Source organism: Manacus candei, unplaced genomic scaffold, assembly GCF_025592945.1.
Source record: "Manacus candei isolate 608988 ecotype Guabito, Panama unplaced genomic scaffold, ASM2559294v1 h1tg000084l, whole genome shotgun sequence".
Lineage (NCBI taxonomy): Eukaryota > Metazoa > Chordata > Aves > Passeriformes > Pipridae > Manacus > Manacus candei.
The window spans coordinates 4,075,772-4,088,314 of record NW_026138132.1 but is presented as its reverse complement, the minus strand read 5'-3'; the positions used below and the strand labels follow the sequence as shown (position 1 = coordinate 4,088,314).

General features: G+C 54.7%; 1 protein-coding gene across 1 annotated transcript; it reads left to right on the top strand.

Moving 5' to 3' along the window:
* Positions 1 to 462: 462 nt before the first annotated feature.
* On the top strand, positions 463 to 12,002 carry MTHFD2 (methylenetetrahydrofolate dehydrogenase (NADP+ dependent) 2, methenyltetrahydrofolate cyclohydrolase). The gene is made up of 8 exons (XM_051811908.1): positions 463 to 591; positions 3,043 to 3,227; positions 4,007 to 4,129; positions 4,823 to 4,975; positions 6,069 to 6,176; positions 6,801 to 6,893; positions 10,442 to 10,567; positions 11,203 to 12,002. The coding sequence occupies exons 1-8, from the start codon at positions 506 to 508 to the stop codon at positions 11,340 to 11,342; spliced, it is 1,014 nt and encodes a 337-aa protein (XP_051667868.1). The 5' UTR covers positions 463 to 505; the 3' UTR covers positions 11,343 to 12,002.
* Positions 12,003 to 12,543: the final 541 nt, after the last annotated feature.

Genomic DNA, 12,543 nt, shown 5'->3' with positions numbered 1-12,543 from the left:
ATCTCCAATCCCAGACCCAATTCCAGCTCTAACCCCAATCCCAACCCCCTTCTAGCCCCGATCCCAACCCCAGCCCTAAACCTAATCGTACATTTAGCCCCAATTCCAATTCCAGCCCTATCCCCAAAATCCCACTTTCACCCCCTTCCCCCCCCCTGGCCCCGCCCCTCACACACAAGCCACGCCCCCGCCCCTGCCCTCCTCTTACGCCCCCCCCGCCCGTGTTGCACCCCGCGGGCTCAGCCAATCAACGTCTCCTTGCCCTATTTAGGGCGGGAACCCGCGCGCTTCCCCACCAATCACACCGCCCTCCCCTTCTCCCTTCCATCCAATCGCAGCGCGCAGCTCCCGCTCCGTCCCCACCCGTTCAACGCCCCATTGGCTCCCGCCGGCGCGCGCGCTAGGGGGGCGGGTCTTACCCGCCTATATAAGGGGGCGGGTGGCACGCGCCGCTCATATACTGAGGTGGTGCCGCTTCGGTGTGTTTGTGGCTGTTCCTGCTGCCATGGCAACCGCGCTCTGCCCGCTCCGCGCCCTCGGCCGCGCCGCTCTCAGACCCCGCGACCGCCGCCTGCACCTCAGCGCGCCCAGGTACCCCGCGGGGAGGACTGGGGGTGGCCGGGCGGGAGCGGGGACAGAGGTGGCGGGAGCGCGGCCCGCCCGGTGCGGGCTGAGGAGGGGCCGGGGCGATGGAACCCGCGCCGGGGGTCGCGGTTACCGGGGTCGCGGTTACCGGTCTCGCCCCGTGGTGGTGCCCGGGGAGAGGGGCAGATCCTCCCCCCAGCGGCCCCGCCGGGCGGTGCAGGCTGATGAAATCCCGCGCCCGCCTTGCGTGGGGGTGCGGGGCCGGGCACGGGTGTCCCCCGGGGGGCGGGGGATGGAGACCCCCGGGACGACAGGGACAGAGACCACCCCGTGCATCTCCTGGGAGCGACTGAGACCTCCCAGCCATCCCCCAGGGCGGAGGGACAGAGACCCCCGAGCATCCCCCGGGCGCTGGCCCTGGATTTAAACGCTGTAAGAGGGACGGAGACCCCTCCCCAGGGTGAGAGGGGTGGAGATCCTCCTCGGGCATCCCCTGAGAGAAGGACATTCCTGAGCATTCCCTGGGGCGAGAGAAGCAGAGACTCCCCTGGAGATCCCACGGGTTAAGATAGACAGAGCTCCCCCCCAAGCATTCCCTGGGTATTGGACCTGAATTTAAACGGTGTGAGGGAAACGGAGACCCCCTGAGATCCCCCGGGGTGAGAGGGACAGAGACCCCCGACCAGCCCACCCTGCTCCAAACAGGGCTCTGAGCTCCCTCTTTGTCCCCCTGTAGCTCCCCCGGGGGCTGGTGCTTCTCCCTCTCCCTGAGAGCCCAGAGCACCCCAATCTCGGGGAAGATCCAGGTAGGTTTTGCCTCTGATTTAAGGAATTTTCCATTCTCTGGCTTGCCAGGCACTTGTCATAATTCCTTTTACATCCAAATCAGCACCTGGTAGTTTGGCACAGGTTTAGCTCTGAAGCTGGAACAAGAATTAGAGACCCAGTGGGCTGGGACTATTTGGTAAATGGGTTTGACTGGGGTGGTTGCAGGTAGGGATGAAGTAACATTTAATTCCCAGTAAATGGGGAAAACTGCATGTTTGAGTAAGGCAGGGATTAAAGCACAAAAGCTCCTCTGCATCTCCAAATAAGGATTTAGGGAAAAGGCTTCTCCTACCTGAGAAGGCTCCTGTGTGTCTGGAGCAGTTATGGGAGTGGTTTTCCCTGGTTCCAGCTACTCCCAGAGTTCAAAGATTGTACCTGGAAAAGGTCAGAAAACAGCACTGTTGGACTCAGTCCAGGATCCTGGTAGGAGAAGATCCATCCGTGAGGCAGCCGATGGATTTTTGAGGAGAAACTGCAGCAATTCAGCTTTTTCTGGTGGATGCTGAGGTGCAGGGAGGGTGGGAAAGTGCTCTTGGTGCTGCTGGGCTTTGTGGGTCAGCTGTCTCTTGGGTTCCTGGGGAAAGTGGAGTGGGTTGTGATGGAGATTGTCTGGAAATTGCTTCAGGAATCGGCTGGTTCCTGCAATTTGGGAAGGCACCAGCAATGCCAGGAATGCTGAGGAGCAACTGTGCCTGTTCTGGAGCTGAGGGCAGGGAAATTGGGCAAGGGAGGTGCTGGTCAGGAGGCCTTGCAGAAAGACTTAAATCATGGAATATCCTGAGCTGGAAGGGACCCACAAGGATCATGGATTCAGCTCCTGGTGGATCCTGCTCCCTGGGGTCCCTGAGCAGGAAGAGGCCTTGGAGACAGGAGTTTCCTGCAGTTTTAATGGGATTGGGAGCTCAGCAAAGCTGTTAAAACTGGGGAGCACAGGGAGCTCTGCTGGCACAGGGCAGGTCTGGCCCCTGGTTGGTGCTGGGGAGGGAGGATGGGCAGAGATCCAGGGGTGTGGGAGGGCTGGGAAAGGCTGAGAAGTCATTTCAGGAGTTGGAGTTTCTGCAGATAAAAAAATAACACGAAAAGCAAAGTTCAAGGAGCATTTGGATATTGCTCTCTGCACAGGGTGGGGTTGTTGGGGCTGTGCAGGGCCAGGAGCTGGATCAGTGATCCTAAGGAGTTCCTTCCAGCTCAGGATATTCTGTGTTTCTCTTGCTTGGTCCCAGCAAAGCTGTAAATGAGCCTGCAATGTGCTGCTTAACAAGATTTAACATCAAGGTGCAAAAAGCTTGTACAGAGCTCAAGGGAAAGAGCCTTTTCTCCCCTGGCTGTGGTTGGCTCCTGGTTTTCCTGTTCCATGTTGTACAAAGCTGGGAGTTGATGGTCCTGAGGATGCTGATGGTGACACTTGTTGCTCTCTTGGTCCCTGGCTCCCCTCAACCCCGCTCCCTGGGGTCTCTGAGCAGGAAGAGGCTTTGGAGACAAGAGTTTGCTGCATTTTTAATGGAATGGGAAGCTCAGAAAGAGCCTTTTCTCCCCTGGCTGTGGTTGGCTCCTGGTTTTCCTGTTCCAAAGCTGGGAGTTGATGGTCCTGAGGGTGCTGATGGTGTGGTGGCACTTGCCCTGTTGCAGAGCTGATGCCGTGGTGATCTCGGGGAGGAAGCTGGCCCGGCAGATCCGGCAGGAAGCCCGGCACGAGGTGGAGCAGTGGGTGGCAGCGGGGAACAAGAGGCCCCACCTGAGCGTGGTCCTGGTCGGGGAGAACCCAGCCAGTCACTCCTACGTCCTCAACAAGACCAAGGCAGCGGCTGACGTGGGTATGGCTGGGGCCCCCTGCCCAGAACAGCGGGGTTTGGGTGGGAATCCTCCGGGCTGGAGGCCGGGGGAAGCTTTTCGGGCTGAATCCATCTGGCAGCTTTTCACCTCTGTCCACCTTCACCTGGAATTTGGGTTCTTGTTGTCCTGGGGTGGGGTTGGTAAACATTGCCCATGTGCCATTGGGGTCCTTCAGGACAACATCAAGCTCTGTGCTTGGGATTTTCAGCCTTCCCAGAGGCATAAAAAGCACAGGAAGGGCTTTTTGGCCTCCCTTCCTCACCTCAGCAGTCACTGTTCAGCCTCACTGCTCTGACTTCTTCCCATCTTGCAATCCAAGGTCCTGCTCAGGGTTGGGGGCAAGAAATGGTGTTATTTTAACTTGGGTTCTGCACTGCTGAGAGATTTTTTTGGATTGGAGGTTTTTGGAGCTGAGATTTTTTAAGCTGCCATCCCTTTCCTCCTGTGCCCAGAGGGCTCACAGGATGTGTAGTTTTATTTTCATCCTTGGCTGGGTTTCTCTAATCCCTCCCTGCACTGTGAGAAACTCAAACACTCTATCCCAGGTCATTAATCCCATATAATTGTCCTGGGAAGGCTTGGGAAGGTCTCTCCAGCCTGGAAGCTGCTCCTTATTGCCTAATCCATCCAGTCCTTGGTGTGCACTCCTGGGATCTGGTAGAGCAATGAAACAGGGGGGCTTAAATCCACAAAGATTAGGAATGTTGCTGCCTTGTGCAGAGCCTGGGCTCACTAATGAGGTGTTTGGGATGATTTCCAGGGATCAGCAGTGAGACCATCCTCAGACCAGCTTCCATCACTGAGGAGGAGCTGCTGGATTTGATCAGCAAACTCAACAACGATGCAAACGTGGATGGGCTGTTGGTGCAGCTCCCTCTGCCTGGTGAGGAGCTGAACTTCCACCTCTTTCTGTCCTACCTGAAGTTTTTAAGGGTTTCCATGAGCTGGGAGGACAATCCTGTGCCCCGAGAGGTGGGATCCTGCCCTGGTGGAGTTTAAAGATGTCCCTGCAACTCCTCAGCACCATCTGCCTGCAGGAGTTTGGTTTCTGGGGGTCACAGGATCTATTCCTGTGCTGGGAGTATCAACTTCCAGTATCAACTTGAACTCAGTTGTGGCCTTGAGGCTGCCTAAAAATACCCTCAGCATGAGCAAGGCTGTAATTCCAAAGTGCTGTCAGTCCCTCTCTGCTGGGAGCTGTGAGCTGGAAGTGCTGAGGAGCCTCAAGCCTCCACGTTTTGGGGTGCTTCGGGGTCAGAGCTTGAGCGCAGGGCTGGGGCTCAGAACTAACTCAGGGTCAGAACCAAGTCTGGCTCAGGGCTGGGGCTCAGAACCAAGTCTGGCTCAGGGCTGGGGCTCAGAACCAAGTCTGGCTCAGGGCTGGGGCTCAGAACCAAGTCTGGCTCGGGGCTGGGGCTCAGAACCAAGTCTGGCTCGGGGCTGGGGCTCAGAACCAAGTCTGGCTCGGGGCTGGGGCTCAGAACCAAGTCTGGCTCGGGGCTCAGAGTCAGAGGTGGAGCCCAGGGCGTGCTGAGTGCCCAGCACAGGGGCAGGCTGAGCCCCCTCTCTCCCCCAGGACACATCGACGAGCGCAGGGTCTGCAACGCCGTCAGCCCCGACAAGGACGTCGACGGCTTCCATGTCATCAACGTGGGCCGCCTGTGCCTGGACCAGGACTCCATGCTACCTGCCACCCCCTGGGGTGTCTGGGAGATCATCAAGAGAACTGGTAAGATCATCAAGAGAGCTGGGAAGATCATCAGGAGAACTGGGAAGAGCTGCTGCTCCTGCAGGATGGAGCTGCTGTCCAGCAAAATTCCAGCTGATGTCTGGTTTAAGATTCCCAGCTGGACAACTGTGTTGTTATGGGATGGGTGAACAACTGGCTCATGGGCTGGGCACAAAGTCACAGTGACTGGGGTGGTGTCAGGCTGGCACTGGGGGTGTTCCCCAGGGCTCCATCCTGCAGTTCTCTTCAACACCTTCATCAGCTCAAAGGAAAACTGAGGAACTTTGCTGAGGACACCAAACTGGGAGGAGCTGTTGACTCCCTGGAGGGCAGAGAGGCCTCAGCAGAGCAGAGATGGACAATCCCCAACTGTGGGAAGTGGAACAAGGGCAAGGGCCAGATTGTGTCCCTGGGCCAGGGCAGCCCTGGCTGTGTGTGTGGGCTGGGGATGAGAGGCTGGAGAGCAGCTGCAGGAAGGGCCCTGGGGGTCCTGGTCCATGGCCAGTTGTTCCTGAGCCAGCAGTGCCCTGGCAGCCAGGAGGGCCAACGTGTCCTGGGGGCAGCAGGCCCAGCATGGCCTCAACATTGGGGCAGTTTGGGGGGGACACAATATAACAAAACCATTGGAGAGTGTCCAAAGGAGGCAATGAGGATGGGGAGGGGCCTTGATTTGAAGCTGTGTGAGGACACTGAGGGCACTTGGTGTGTTCAGCTGGAGAAGAGGAGACTGAGGGGAGACCTCAGTGCAGTTCCAGCTGCCTGGGCAGGGGCAGAGGAGGGGCAGGGACTGAGCTCTGCTCTGGGGGGACCAGGGACAGCAGCCAGGGAATGGCTGGAGCTGTGTCAGGGCAGGGTTAGGCTGGATCTCAGGACAAGGTTCTTCCCCCAGAGGGTGATTGGGCACTGCCCAGGCTCCCCAGGGCAGTGGGCACAGCCCCAAGGCTGCCAGAGCTCCAGGGTTGTTCAGACAACGCTTTCAGGGACAGGGTGGGATTGTTGGGGTGTCTGCAGGGCCAGGAGCTGCCCTTGGTGATCCTGATGGGTCCCTTCCAACTCAGGATGCTCCATGATTCTCTGATCTTGCCCTCTGCAGGGATCCCAACGCTGGGCAAGAACGTGGTGGTGGCCGGGAGGTCGAAGAACGTGGGGATGCCCATCGCGATGCTGCTCCACACTGACGGCAAACACGAGCGGCCTGGAGGTAGGGAACCTGTCCCCCTGCCCTCCTCAGGCTCCTAGGGCCATCTCAGGGGTTCCTCAGGAATCTGGCCAAGGCTGGGGAGTTAATTCTGCACATGGTCTTAAAACTGTTAAGGTTGGAAAAGACCTTAAGAGTCATCAAGCCCAACCATCAACCAGCACCATGTTCACCACTAAACTATGTCCTCAAGTGCCACATCCACATGTTTTTGGAACACTTCCAGGGATGGTGACTCCACCATTTCCCTGGGCAGCCTGTTCCAATGTTTAACAACCCTTTTCTTGAAGGAATTTCCCCAATATCCAACCTAAACTTCCCCTTCCTGTTTCCTCTCGTCCTGTCCCTTGTTCCCTGGGAGCAGAGCCCAACCCCCAACTGGCTCCAGCCTCCTGTCAGGGAGTTGTAGAGGCCAATAAGGTCTTCCCTGAGCCTCCTTGTAACATTTTGGAGCCTCCTTCATCAAGTCCTTGTCCCCTTCCGTCCCAAGTCCTTCCCTCTGACTCCACAGGCTGTTCCCTGGGGTTTGTCAGCAGGCCCTGCTAAACACAGGGGTGTTCTTGAAGGGGAAGATGCAGAGCACTGGCTGGGTTTGGGAATTACAGCTCCATGGAATCTCTCTCCCAGGTGATGCCACCGTCACGATCTCCCACCGCTACACCCCCAAGGAGCAGCTGAAGCAGCACATGATCCGTGCGGACATCGTGGTGGCAGCAGCAGGTAGGGCCTGGCTGATGGCACAGCTGAGGGGCACAGAGGGTGCTCCAGGTGTTCCTGGTGGGGATCCTTGGCATGGAATGTTCTGGAGCCTCTCTGGCAGCGTGGGAGAGTCTGGTGTTCCCAGGGCTGCTGGAGCCAGTTCACCCTATGCTGGAGCCAAGGAGCAGCATGTTTGGTGTTCCTGGCAGAGCTGTTTGTGGCTTTGCCTTTGAAATGGAAAATAACACCTGGCAAGAGGAGCTTGGCCTGCCCATGACACCTGATCAGATCCTAAAGAGTAACATGGAATCAGAGACTATAATGAGTTGGAAGGGACCCATCAAGTGCAGCTCCTGGGCCTGCACAGACACCCCAACAATCCCACCCTGTCCCTGAGAGCACTGTCTGAACAACCCTGGAGCTCTGGCAGCCTTGGGGCCGTGACCAAACCCTGGGGAGCCTGGGCAGTGCCCAATCACCCTCTGGGGGAAGAACCTTTTGCTGAGATCCAACCTGAGCCTGCCCTGACACAGCTCCAGCTGTTCCAGGGTCCTGTCCCTGCTCACAGAGAGCAGAGATCAGAGCTGCCCCTCAGGAGGATGTTGAAGACCCCAATGAGGTCTGACTTCAGTCTCTTCTTCTCCAGCTGAACAAACCAAGTGCCCTCAGCTGCTCCTCATAAGGCCCCTCCAGACCATCCTCGTTGCCTCCTTTGGACACTCTCCAATGGTTTTGTTATATTGTGTCCCCCAAACTGCCCCAATGTTGGGGTGAGGCCGCCCCAGGGCAGAGCAGAGCAGGACAATCCCCTCCCTGATGCCCCCAGGACACGTTGGCCCTCCTGGCTGCCAGGGCACTGCTGGCTCAGGAACAACTGGCCATGGACCAGGACCCCCAGGGCCCTTCCTGCAGCTGCTCTCCAGCCTCTCATCCCCAGCCCACACACACAGCCAGGGCTGCCCTGGCCCAGGGACACAATCTGGCCCTTGCCCTTGTTCCACTTCCCACAGTTGGGGATTGTCCATCTCTGCTCTGCTGAGGCCTCTCTGCCCTCCAGGGAGTCAACAGCTCCTCCCAGTTTGGTGTCCTCAGCAAAGTTCCTCAGTTTTCCTTTGAGCTGATGAAGGTGTTGAAGAGAACTGCAGGATGGAGCCCTGTGGAACACCCCCAGTGCCAGCCTGACACCACCCCAGTCACTGTGACTTTGTGCCCAGCCCATGAGCCAGTTGTTCACCCATCCCATAAGGCTCTTATTCAGCTGTATAACAACAGGCTCTGTTGTACCTTCTGTTGTATTTATGTGAGATGAGAAAAAATACCAAGAAAATAATTGCCAAGATAAGATCTCTTACCTGGAGCAGCTGCAGAGGCACCCCCAGAGCATGAGGATCCACTCAGAGCTCTGCCCTGCTCCAGACTGTCCCCTGGGCAGGGGAGCTGAGCTGCTTTGGAGGGTCTTTTTGGCAGCAGAAGGTGGGTGGGAGCCTGTGGGGAGGGAGGAGAGAAAGTGTGGGGTGAGAATTGGGTGTGAAGAGACAGTGTGGGAGGTTTGGGGGTGTGTGAGGACAGAAGGAGATGGAGTCACCTGGGAAGGTGTGAGAGGAGCAGAGAGAGGGTCACATGGATGAGAGAAAACAAGGCTGGGAGGGAATTCCTGTTAAAACCCAACCCTAAGAGTGAAGGGAACTCAGGTCATTGTTAATGGATCCCTTGGGGTGGATTGGAGTGAAAGGACACTCATTGATCAGTGTTTACATATATAAATTATTTTAGATCGATTTGATTGCAATGGAAAGGAGGGATGGAGCTGTTTTATTATCTGTGGACATGCACCAATATAAAAGCATGAATATAACACTTCAGAAAAGAAAGAAAAGATCAGAGTAGGGAGATCTCACCAGCTGTGGATTCCAGTGTTGGAATTTTGATGTCTGTTGGTCAGTCTTGATCCATCAGGGATGGGGAAGCCCCCAGAATGATGCCTTAGGACACTTCAGGCATCAAAACCACAATGATTAATGAGATAATCCAGGTTCAGGTTCAGGTGGGAAGGCCCAGGTACTTTCCCTGGCTGATGGGTCATGTGCCAAACTCTGGTGGAAGCCCCAAAAATGAATCTGGGGGCACTTTAGGGGTCTTTGGTGGTTTATGGCCCTTCTAAGACATGACAGCTCCTCTCACAGTGTGGCTGAGCCAGTTCTGCCCCATCTGAAGGATGAAAACCTTCAGCCCTATGTGGGAATGTCCTGATACTCCCCCAGGGGGGTTTTCCACCTAGGTCAGGTGTGTGAGGGAGGACATTGGGATGATAAAAATCATCATCCCACCTCAGGACCTGCTTCTCCTCAGCCTCTTCCATTACCTGGCTCAAAAACCAGCTCGTGGCTAATCAAAAGTTGATTTGTTGTGGTCACCCTCTGGTGTTCACCCCCCTCTGCACATCTTGGGCAGCACTTTAATTCCCAGTGTCAATTTTAACACGTCCTCACAGTTATTTTTCTATAAAATGCCTGGAATTTTTATTAATTTCATTTTAGAAATTTAGAAGGTTCACCCTCAGCAGAACTGTCCTCTCCAAAGAAGAGAGGTGATGTGAAATTTAAACAGGAGAACTAAAGGGTGTTTGTGACAAACTTGAAAATTGTTAGAAAAAGTGAGGGACTGGGGAAGAATATTGATTCCAACAGTGGCAAGAAATTTCTCCCTTAACTAATAATAGTGATGGGTCAGCAAAGCACCTGCTGCCCCTGGAAGTGATTGTTTGAGTCATTAATTGTTAATATTTAAGTGTCTCTCAGTTCTTCTCCTCAGTATCTGGCTGAACCAGACAAACACACCCCACCCTAAAAGGGAGGTTGAGCCCCAGGTTGCTGCTCCCACCCCTCCCTATCCCTCTGGGACAGCCCTGGGATAAATCCCGAGCCTCTGCCAGGCTGGGCTGGGGTGGGATCAGGCACTGCTCCAGGCTCCTGTCCCAGTGCAGCTGGAAAACCTGCTGGAGCTGCACCAAACAGCCACAGACCTCACATGCTTTGAGGATTCCATGTGGAGAAGGTGTGAGGTCCCAGAGCTTCCTGGGCTTCCAGCTCTTTGCTCTGAGTTCCCAGGGAACATCTCAAACAGAAACATGGAATCATGGAACGGTTGAGGGACCTTAAAGATGATGTTGTTCCAACCCCCAGACACCTTCCACTGTCCCAGGTTGCTCCAACCTGGCCTTGGACACTTCCAGGGATCCAGGGGCAGCCACAGCTTCCCTGGCAATTCCAGCCCAGCTCCTCCCCACCCTCAAAGGGAGGAATTTCTTACCAATATCCAGCCTAAAATCCCCCTCTTTCAGTTTGAAAGTGAAATATCTGATTGAGCTGCACATCAGTAGCTGAAATGTGGTCCTGGCGATTTGCCTTTCCTGGGATCATTTAGGTTGGAAAAGACCCTGAAGATTGTGGAGTGCAGCTGGTCTGGGGGGCAGGAAGGCCCAGATGGGTCAGAACATCCTGGGAATGTGGGTGAGGAGGAGCAGGGGGGCTGTTTAACACCCCTGAGTGTGTAGTTCTGTGTTTTTCCAGGCATTCCCAACCTGATCACAGCTGACATGATCAAAGAAGGAGCTGCAGTGATTGATGTGGGAATAACCAGAGTGCAGGATCCTGTCACTGCCAAGCCCAGGCTGGTTGGGGACGTGGATTTTGAAGGTATGGGAAGGCTCTGGGTGTGGGTTCTGGAGCACTTGGGTGCTGCAGAGGGAGGACAAGTCCTGGTTTGTGTGTCTGGTTCATCCAATATTGTTCCACGTTATCCCAGGACATGCCATGGGAAAGCTGCACAGGAGACTCACCCTGTTGGGTCACTTTGCCTCTATTCCAAAACCTCTTTTAAAATAAAGCCATGCAGAACTTACCTCCTGCCCTGTGTTCCCTGGCCTTGATCCTCCTGGAGCTGCAGCCCCACGGGGGCTGTTGGGATGAGCCTGGGGGAAAACCTTGGAATTTCCTCCTGGAAGAAAAAGAGGGTGAATGTCCAGACTGATGAAGTACCCACATCAAGGCCACACCTAGTCTTGGATTTGACATTTCTGTGCTAGAAACCAGCTTTTAGACCTTACTTTAGATCCTTTAGTCCTCCCTTTGAGCTTTTGCCCAGCCTGGGCTTTGCAGCTGGGCTGGTTTAGAGCAGCAGGGATGGGAAGAGCGGGGCTGGATAATGGGGAAAAGGCCACTTGGGGAAACTCCTGTTCCTAAATGATGACCCTGGAGGAATCTGGGGGCTTTTAGACTGGGAGTTGTTGCTGCTGTTGCTTTTGCTGCTGAGCTGTGCCTTTCCTCCCCAGGGGTGAGGAAGAAGGCCAGTTACATCACCCCAGTGCCCGGGGGTGTGGGGCCCATGACCGTGGCCATGCTGATGAAAAACACCATCATTGCTGCCAAGAAGCTGCTGAAACCCAAAGAGTTGGAAGCACTGACTGCTTGACCTGGGCCATCCTTCTCCTTTGTAGCACTGAAAGCAACATTCCAAACTGACTCCCAAACAGGCCGATAGAAAATGCAATATTTTTTTATTTATTGTCTCGGGATGGGAAATTTCCCACTCGGAGGTCGCAGGTATTTATTGGAGCTGAAGCAGCTGCATCTGAGGTGTGTAAATCTTCATGCCTGTGCTCCTCCTGCTTGTAAAGCTGCTCTATGTGTGAGCCAGACCTGCTCCTGCAGGGATTTGGGGTCCTGGGAATGCAGCTTTCCCGGGAACTCCGTCAGCACTCCTTTGGGATTTACTCCATGGTACGAAGCCTTGATGGTTCTGTTCTCACAGATCTGGAGTGGGGCTTGTGCTGGTCTCCTGCTCAATGCTGGATGTTTAGTTTGAGCTCTTCTGTAGAAGAAATTACTTGAAAAATTAAAAATAAAGCCATATTTGTGCTCTGGGGCTGTGCAGGGCCCTGGGCAGTGGCAGAGCTGTTGTAACATGTTCTAGTGTGCAGCTAAGCTGGGTTTTTTTGCTGTTTGGTTGGTGAATTTTTTTAAAAAGCCTTTTTTTTCTAACCAAAGAACAGTGTGAGGAGGGTTTGGTGTCCACAAAGGGCACACAGGAGGTTCCCTGGGCTGTGTTATGAAGTGTGTAACTAGTGAGTAATGCAGGCTAACTAAATAAAGTGTGAGAAGACAAAAAAAAAAAATCCCTGTTTGTACCCTGGAATTATTACTAGTCAACTACTTCACTTCTAGAAAAGCTGCCCTAGTTGTTTCTAGAGCACTTGTGGGGTGAGCTATTCCCCCAGAGCAGGGGGAGGTCTGGCTTCCACCCAGAGCTTACCTGGGACACAACTGCTCCACCAGCACCAGCTGGCCTTGAAAGTAAGCAAATCTCTTCCTTTCAAGCCTGATCAAAACCTGTTCAGCTCCCTGAGTCTGATTTCCCAGTTAAATCCACATCACAGCATGAAGGATGTTTTTAAGCTCTAATTATCCTCTGAACATCAGCCTTACCTGAGGTGATGCCTCAAGCAGGGTGGAAAAACTTCCTTGCAGGATTATTCATGGGCATTGAGGTGAATCTTGGACTCTTTCCTCTTCACATATTCCCTGGTGTGACTGGTCCCACCCTCCTGAGAGCAGGAATGTTGTGGTGCCATCGGTTGGACTGGGTCTTGGAAGCTTTTCCAACCTTTAACGGG

Coding starts and splice junctions, on each gene's coding strand:
- MTHFD2 (XM_051811908.1), top strand. CDS start 506: ATGGCAACCGCGCTCTGCCCGCTCCGCGCCCTCGGCCGCGCCGCTCTC. Junction 592..3,042: donor CTGCACCTCAGCGCGCCCAG/GTACCCCGCGGG, acceptor GCCCTGTTGCAG/AGCTGATGCCGTGGTGATCT. Junction 4,130..4,822: donor GGTGCAGCTCCCTCTGCCTG/GTGAGGAGCTGA, acceptor TCTCTCCCCCAG/GACACATCGACGAGCGCAGG.